Below are 9,237 nucleotides of genomic sequence, written 5' to 3' on the forward strand. Positions count from 1 at the left end.
CAAATTTTATCTTGGTATCGGAGCCTGTGAGGGTTTCTTCCTTGGCCGCTCATGGGCTAGGGAAATAAGAAAGTATATGTGTATTGTTTTAGTTTTCTTTTTTGTCCATCGATCAACATTGTGAGGGTCGAGGGAGTGTAGTGATCATTTTTTTTAATTGGTGATCAAATTTTCAAATTGTAAGGCTGGTGTGAGCGATTGTTGGTATCACTGCTATGGGCCGTGTGAGCAGAGTCTATTGGTGACATCTGCTATGGTGCATCAAATCACCCTTTGTTTGACCAACGTGAACTAAGAATTTTGATTCGGCCTATGGATTGAATTTATTCATGTCTGTGGCCCGCATTTTGAGTGGAAGATTGCCTGGCAGATTGTTGTAGCCACCGGATAAAAGTTGCATTCATTCAGGCATAGGGAGCAGTGAAGAGCCACGATGTGACTGTGAATTGTAGATCAGTTTTTTTTTACTTGGAGTGACGTGTGGCTTGGCCTAGATGTGTGTTTAGAAAACTCTGATTGCATTGGATCTCGTTTGGTAGATCGGTTGTTGGTAATCGAAGAGCGCGATTGTAGATCCAAAGCGTGGCCGCTGAGGAGGGATGATTGATCTACTTAGGTAGACCTACGTGGGGGTTGCTACATATGAGTGTGTGTGGAACTAGAGAGCTAGTGAATGGTGGGGTCTGTGATTTTGGGAGGCCTGGTGGAAGGTTGATTGGCTTGGGCTGAACTGATGGAGAAATTATGGTTTTCATTGTTCAAGATGACAATGTGTATCGGTCATATGACTCGATTTTGTGAGAACTTCACTGAGATCTGGCATTTAACATCATCACTCAGTGCCAAGAGGCATGCTAGTATCGAGACTTGGACTAGAACTAGGAATGGGGTTGGCATTCATAGTATATCCCCCTCCCCTTTTCGGTTGTAGTTTTAGGTGTTCGACAGGCATCTTAGATATCTTTGTGGGGAGCGATTCATTTCCCCTCGAATCTCAGATCTGACCTTTCAACTTGGGATCTCTAACAAGTGGTCAAGATGGGATCGAGACTTGGACTGGGACTAGGAATGGGGCTGATATTCATAGTATCACCCCTCCCCTTTTCGTTTGTAGTGCTAGGTGTTTGAGAGGAGTCTCAGATGTCTTTGTGGGGAGCCATTCTTGTCCCCTTGAATCTCAGATCTGATCCTTCAACTCAGGATGTCTAATAGGTGGTCAAGATGGGACTCACTTTTACCAAGCTTTTGAGCTGGTTCTTTGCAAAGAAGGAAATGCACATTCTGATGGTTGGTCTCGATGCTACTGGTAAGACAACCATCTTGTATAAGCTAAAGCTGGGAGAAAATGTTACAAACATCCCTACCATTGAATCCAATGTGGAAACCGTCGAGTACAAGAACATCAACTTCACTGTGAGGGATGTTGGGGGGCAGGACAAGATCTGTCCACTATGGAGACACTACTTCCAAAATACTCAGTGTCTCATTTTTGTGATTGATAGCAATGATATATACCATGTTGTAGAAGCAAGGGATGAACTACATAGATTGTTGAATGAGAATGAACTACGTGATGCTATATTACTTGTGTTCGCAAATAAGAAAGATCTTCCAAATGCTATGAATGTTGTAGGGATCACTGACAAACTTGGGTTGTATCCCCTTAGGTAGTGTCACTGGTATATCCAAAGCACTTGTACCACTTCTGATGAGGGCTTCGATTGGCTCTCCAACAACATTGCAAACAAGGCTTGAAGAAATATGGTGAACTGGGTTCCTGGAATTTTTGTAGGGCAATGTCGCCTTATTTGAGTTTTTGTCAGAGACAGTTTGAAGAAATAAGTGCAGTCAAAGTGAATTTTGACTACTATTCAATTTCTTCTATGGGTTTGAATATTTGAAGCGTTATGGAGGTCACCAACTATTTCCCATTCCCGAGCCAGGGAGCGTAGAGGACTATGGTGATTTGTTTGATTTACAAAATTTGAAGTTGCTTGAGCTGCATGGAATCTAAATGGGTAGCTGGAAATTGATGGTCGAATCATAAAGGTGTCGGCGATCAAGTTGAAATGCAAGAATTTGGGGCTAGTGTTGATGATTTTAATAATAATTATGTCATGTCATAATACTTCTGGTTGGTGACATTGGTCTGACCAACTATTGTCACAATTTTTTAGTGTGTGTTGGAACTGGTCAATCTGAAAATACAAAAATTTGCGAGATATGATGAAGACATGACACTGAATATGGAATTAGAGGAGATGCATCATATACTAAGGGATGGTGGACAATCAAGATTGTGTGAGTTTATGGAATAGACTCATGATCATGGTGTATTATGACTCACATATTGTAATTAAAACATATCTACATTTCATATATTGTTTTGTAATGGTTAGTTGTGGTCCTTCAAATGTTTTATGTACCTGCTATAAGACCTAGAGAGGCATGCATACCCTTTGTTATGTGTTCCCTCTATTAGAGAGTTTTGACAACCTGGAAGAGTGTGTCATGTGGGATGGATACACTTGGGTGGGCCATATTGGCTTTAGACTCCATGAGGTGAAATTTTATATTTAGGGGGAGTTCATCGAGAGGTTGGGTGAACCATGTATGTGAAGGACTTCCTAGTAGACTCACGGTTACAGTGGTTTAGAACCCATGCTTTCCCGTAGATGGTTGTTACTTTATATGGACATCGACAATTGCATTAACAAGGTATAAGGTGTAATTACCAGACTGGACCAGATGTGATATAGATCTTGTAGATTGATCTCGAGACAAGTAGTCATTAAGGGGGAGTGATGGAAAATGTAATTCCTACTTGTCTCAGTTGTGACTTTCTATGTAAAGGAGTTTGTTCCTACTCTATAGGAGTCGTTATATCTATATTTTTGTAGTTTGGTATGTGGTTGAGATATTCTCTCAACTAACTAATTGTGTGTCCAAGATGGTTTCCCTATCTTGAGGCAACACTTCTTGTATATATACGTAATATCAAAATTGATCAATGTGTATAGTTTGCATTATCAAATTTTATCTGAAACATCGCTCTCATATCAATTTGATAAATAGACAGAGAAGGAAACATAAACTTAACACGAACAAAATCGGAGTTGTTTTTCAATTACATTTCTTGCTTAATTTAATTGTTCAAATCTTACATGATTATAAATATTCGAGAGGAAAGGTAAGGTTAACACACTCAAAACTCTAGCTATTGTTCAATCACATTGCTTACTCAATTCAAATTTTCAAAGTTTATATGATTATAAAGATTCAAAACCGCTAAAAATAGCTACGTTAATCTTTAGATTTCACACACATGACACACACATCACTATCAGCTCACTGACACAGATTAAGTTTATATAAATAACTCGAACACACATCATTATCAGCTCACCGACATGGATTAACTTTGTATAGATAACTTGAACACACACATCACTATCACCTCATTGACACATATACTATTCTTAATTAGGTTTCACGAGATGTATATCAAATATGTTTGGTCATTGTGCTAGTTTACAATCACATAGAAAATTTTAAATTTTAAGAATAGAAATGTATTTAAAAGAAAAAATTATAATTGGTAATTATGCTAGTTTACATTTTCACGAAAAATTTTAACTTTAAAGATGAAAAATTGTTTTGAAGTGTAAAAATTTTGGTTAATTTTTCTAATCTGTAATATGCAAACTTTAAAATATTTGGTAATAAATTTGTTAAAAAAAGTTAAATTTAAATGTTTTTATATAATCCTTGAAATTTTGACAATTTTAAAATATACTAAATTTTTCCTATAAAGTTTGGGCCAATCATTCTTATACCAAATAGGAATTAGTTAGTTATTTTATACAGTCATAACCTCAACACCAGTTTGGGTGAGATTGCCAAACCTACCCTTGCATCTCTGGAATTTCTCTTCGCTAGAGACCATTGGAAATGCAATTGGGAAATTTTACTGCAGGTGCCCAGACACAAAGGAATATGCCAGAACCACGTATGTACGCATCTGTGTGGAAATGGACTTCAGTGTCGGATTCCCAACTGAAATACACCTAACAAGTAAAGACTATCTGTGGAACCAGAAACTCGATTATGAAAGTGTCTTCTTCAGATGTCGATCTTGCTTTGAGACAGGCCACCTAGCCAAAAATTGCCCAAAAGCCTCCGAGAAAAATTCTGCTAGAAAAAATCACCACAGATGTACATGTTGGGAAGGAGCACAAAAAGAACACTACACTGTCATCCAAGAAGAATATTCTCGAGAAAACTCTGAATTACAAGAAATCGAGCAAGATAGAAACAACTCTCAAGACAAGCAGGGGGAAAGCCCCGCCCAACAACAAAAAGGTGAACTCAACAAACCCTCAAGCATCGACAGTTATGAGGTTTCGAATAACGCACAAAATAACTCTTCATTTAACAGCAAAGCAGATCTCCTAGACCAAACTTCTTCTTCGACTATCTCCAAAAGGACGAACACAATAGATCGCGAAGCTAAAACACCAATGTCGCAAGAACCAGAAGAGATGAAGGAGATGCAAGATAAAGAAAGTTGGAAGACCGTAGAGAAGAAAAAGAAAGCTACATCACCAATCTCGCCAAGAAAGACGAGGAGCCAGACAACTAGAAATTAAGAAATTATAGGTCCGATAGACCAATTTGGTCACAATGGACGTTAACCATCATCATCATCATCATCATCATGAAATATGAAGCCATTTACTAAATTTAACCCATAAAATTGTCCTTGGTGAAGGCATAGTTTATTGTAATAAGTTTGAGTCAAAATACTTTCACTCTTGATTAATTTGCAAATTTTTAAAAACTATTTGCAAAGTTTATTAAATTTTTGGTAAAATTAAATATTAAATTTATTTTTTTAGAAAATGAAATTAATTTTTGAATTTCTAATTTTTGATGGGTGGATGACTAGTTTTCTGTGGTTTAAAATCAATTTGTTAGATTTAATAATTGTTTAAAACAAAAGAAAAAAATGGCCAAGTGTCCTCATAAATTAATTATAAAAAAAATTGAAAATATAACTTTTTCCATAATTAATATTTTCTTTCCATTCATTATAATATTTATTTTTAACTATAAATATTTATTAACTTGTAATCATTCATGTCTGACTTTCTATTAATTGTTGTATTCTTTCTAATAACAGTGAAGTTGTGAAGTGTCCTCATAAATTAAATATATAAATTTTTCCATAATAAATATTTTCGTTCCATTTATTATCATATTTATTTTTAACAATAAATATTTATTAACCTATAATTATTGTATTCTTTTTTTTAATAACAATGTTTTTTCAAGCTTTTCCATTAATGTATTTTATTGATTATAATATTTTTTTTTATAGTTTAATTATTTAATTGTTGCTGACCCTTTGTCATAGAACTATGTTTTTACATTTATCCATAAAATTTTAGTTCTTTTCAATATTACTTTTCCAAAGCTGACTAATATATCCAAAGAAGTTAAATGATATCAAGAATGATATAGTCAGCAAGCGTAGTCTAAAGAGTCCAGAAAATAATGCAAATTCTGGCAAGATGATGATAAAAATTGTTAGAATTCAAAAAATTGTGGTTTATAGCTATCAAACTTCAAATTTTGGGTGCCCTAGAGATTCTTGATGACGCTGAATCCATTTCCACCATAAAAATAAATAAGTGATTCAAACACTCCAACATTCTGATTTTTGGAATTTTTTTACAGGTTTCTGGCCAGAAATCTATGATATAGCCAAATTTATGCTTTCAGCAGACAACTCCTCTTTTAAATTGTAAATTGTATGGTTGTCTCTGCTAAGGAATTTCAACTATAGTACAACACAAAAAGAAAATGAAGTTTAACAAGACAATATTTCAAATGGAAATACTGATATTTCTATGAGTTTGTCCAGGAACGTAGAGTTTTAGATCTAAGTACAGTTGCGGTGATATATCCTAGTCTGAAGGGGTTGCTCACAATCCTCCTATTTCCAAACATTCCAACATAGCAGGCATCCATAATCGTTTAATGTGGTTAACAATAGATTAAAATGCAGTGTTATGGGGATTTCATCGGACTGCACTTGAGGATATTTTTGAGTTATTGTAACGATTAAGGGCATTGAAAATATCTTCAGTGTGAATAACAGAACATATAAATATCATTTAAAAAATATATGCATGATTATTGCATTATGATAAACCGATAAAAAAACCATGCAATATAATAGTCCGTCGGATTCATAACAATGCAACGTTGCAGAGACGTAATTAGCGACGAGTAAAACGATAACCAGAAGGTACAGATATCATAGCCATTTCCGCTTTTATTGTAGATAGCCCGTTCCATAAAACATAGTTTGGACAGATAGAGATGTAGATTTAGCAGTACAAGGTGGGGTTGGAGAGCAGATACTGCTCAATCTACTTGAACATGGCATTAGTCTGTTCCTTCATCTCTTGTGCTTTGCCTTCGTCAACCGGAGCGCCAGGGAGGGTTTCGTAGTTGCAGATCCAAGTCACCACACAGCCGCCTTCTTTCCTGGGAACGATTTTGAGCTCAAAGTTTGAGGCACTCAGTTTCTTGCCCAGCAGCCCTCCTTCTATGGTGGTATACTTGAACACCATCTTCTCCTCGTCCATTTCATCGACTCGCTCCTTCGCGTAGCTGAAATCCTTGTTAGCTGAGACATGAAAATGAAAAACCGTTATAACTGCACTCTAAGTCAATAGAGGAAAAAACTAGAAGCTGAAATATAATCTTGATTTATCCCCATTAATGTTGATTTTATAGCCATAATACCAGGGGTGAAGTTGAGCTGCTTGATGGTGCCGACTCCTCCATCTCCCTGCAGGAAGGTGACGGAAGAGAAAAAATAAGGAAAAATCTTTGGAAGGAGGTTGTGGCTGTCCTTCACTAGGGCGTTCCATAATCTCCTTGCTTCCACCTCACTCAAATCTTCACTTGGTGCAGTCCCTAAAGAAGTCTATCAACAACAAGAAATATAAGCTGCTTGTTGTGGTGTGCACTGAGGAGGAGGAAGAAACGGTATATAAAGGCTAACACCCAAAACGGTGCATTTAAGAGTAGTGGTAGTTCGTTAGATGTCACAATCACGGCGTAATGTGATCCTGAGTGAATTCTTTGCAATCGTATGCCGTCGAGAATGTCAAAGGCAATAATGGAAAAGGCAGGTTAGTGCAACTGCGAACCCCATCACCGATTTCCCGTAAAATGTCGGTAAGACGACTGTAGAATGTAGAATTTGAACGCGAAAAACAGGTCATGTCATAAATTTAAGTGTAAACAATAATTACAACAAAGAAATATGTATGAGAAGCAAATGGAATGTATTTCTATGATGTGTTTACTAACAAAATTGTAATTATGATAAAATTAAAGTTAATTAGAGGTATGTTTGCATATTATATTTTATCCTCTTTCCATGTGAAAACAAAATTAACTATAGTAAAATTAAAGTTAATTAAAGGTATGCATACAAATTATATTTTATTTTCTTGGGATGTGAATTTGTAATTTTTGATTATATTTTAGTGAAAAAACATCTATTTAACCATCATACTTATTTACACTGTATAAAATATTATATTTAAAATATTAAAACTATTGCAATTATATAAATTTAGTCTAGTAAATGTTATGATTATATAAATTAAGTCTAATAGACATCTATTTATAATAAGCATCAAAACATTTCATAATAGGTTTTACATTACTAAAACTAAAAAAATCATAAAATTAACTAAATTATAACTTTATTATTATTATTAATCAAAACTTTTTAATATAAATTAGATAAATCTCAACTTTTGATCACTGTATACTCCTATGAATATCTTGTAATATTCTATGGATGTTAAATCTCTAACATGTGCCTAATAAATATTGATAACTAGATTGAAATTCTAAATTACTATTTCAAAATAGGCACATTAAACTAATTATTTATTTAATATTTTTATTTTTAATAAAAATGTTAAATTAAAAGTTATATTATTAAAAAATAAAAGTTGAATAAATTTAAGTAAATAATTGAAACATGTATTCTAACTAATAGACAAAATCAATCTCCCGGCTGGGGTGACGATCAAGGGAAGTACTATCGAAGATGGGAATGATTATCCCCCACGTGACCATCTTAATTCATAAACGTGTTGGTGCAAGAGCGTTGAGAATCTGCTCGATGAATGTTCTTGAGACGGTGGAAGGAATATTAGGGAGGTTGCTAACATGGAAAATCATTTGGAACAATAGTGCTATGAAATTTGTAGCAGAGGATGGAAATGTTGGCTCCAATTCTACAAGTGGACTTCTCCGAGCCCTGAGTTGCTTCACTGCTAGAGGTGTGTTTTGCATAGTGGTTTAGAGGTCTAAAAAGGATGAACTGCAAGTTCCTCTTGTTGCTCAGTTTGTAATCTGGGACCCGGGTTCAACTGATTTATTGGGCCTTTACACTGATGGAAATATTCGTGGTGAAGGCGACAACCCATTGCAAGGATCCTTCCAAGCGGTCTGGTTGTGCAACGCAAGGAAGGTCGTGTTGCATGTTAGTGGATTATCTCAGGTAATTTTTTGCCAATCTCTCCATTTTGGGTGGATTATTCGGTCTTCTCTAGTATTCCGGCCTAGTTTTCTCCCAAGGTTGCTTGAATTTGTGTTATGTACAAAATTTAAACAAATTTAAGGGGATAATCATCCCGCTCTATTTTTATTTAGGAAGTTTAGTGTTATTCTTCTTCTATCAGAGATCTATGGGCCAGAGACAAGTTTGGCACTTCTTAGTCGCTGCTGGTTAGTGTCAGGAGCGTGGAGAATTTTCTTGCTCTGGGCGCTTGGCTATTGGAGTCCTTGGAGTGTTGGGTTTAGGAACGCCCCTTCCAAATCTTCTTTTTTATCTTAGTGACCACAATCCATTGTGGGCGTCTGTTGTTCATTGTTTAGAGTGTGTATTTGGGATTTGAGGTGGGTTTCCTAGGGAAACTACAACTTCCCGACCATTCTCAGTTGGGGTTGGTGTAGCCCTCTTCAATTGTCAAACCTCGGTGGGTCCAGAAGAGAGGCATCGTTTGTACATAGTTAGAACGACCATTTGTTGAGGGTGGGTGTAGTTTACTCAATAGGCCACCTATGTTGTGGCGACGTGGTCATTCTCGTTGTGGGGGTGGGCAGTGGAGCCAAGGAGATAGATTGCAAGGGGATCCT

The 9,237-nt window shown here is 35.8% G+C and overlaps 1 protein-coding gene and 1 pseudogene across 1 annotated transcript; one reads left to right on the top strand and one right to left on the bottom strand.

Annotated features, from left to right (window-relative positions):
- The first annotated feature begins 1,221 nt into the window (after window positions 1-1,221).
- Window positions 1,222-1,880, top strand: LOC149225875 (ADP-ribosylation factor 2 pseudogene; annotated as a pseudogene).
- Window positions 1,881-6,253: 4,373 nt separating this feature from the next.
- LOC149225876 (pathogenesis-related protein 1-like) lies at window positions 6,254-6,984 on the bottom strand. Its single transcript, XM_089375160.1, has 2 exons — window positions 6,817-6,984; window positions 6,254-6,697 (listed from the first exon to the last, which is right to left on the bottom strand). Exon 2 carries the CDS (start codon window positions 6,654-6,656, stop codon window positions 6,438-6,440), a length of 219 nt encoding a protein of 72 aa, XP_089231286.1. The 5' UTR covers window positions 6,657-6,697; window positions 6,817-6,984; the 3' UTR covers window positions 6,254-6,437.
- Window positions 6,985-9,237: the final 2,253 nt, after the last annotated feature.

Source organism: Pinus tabuliformis, chromosome J (assembly GCF_031772625.1).
Source record: "Pinus tabuliformis cultivar Carrire ecotype Pingquan chromosome J, CPIR1, whole genome shotgun sequence".
Lineage (NCBI taxonomy): Eukaryota > Viridiplantae > Streptophyta > Pinopsida > Pinales > Pinaceae > Pinus > Pinus tabuliformis.

What these genes read in the sequence shown, in the direction of transcription:
- LOC149225876 (XM_089375160.1), bottom strand. Translation starts at nt 6,656, where the DNA reads ATGGACGAGGAGAAGATGGTGTTCAAGTATACCACCATAGAAGGAGGG.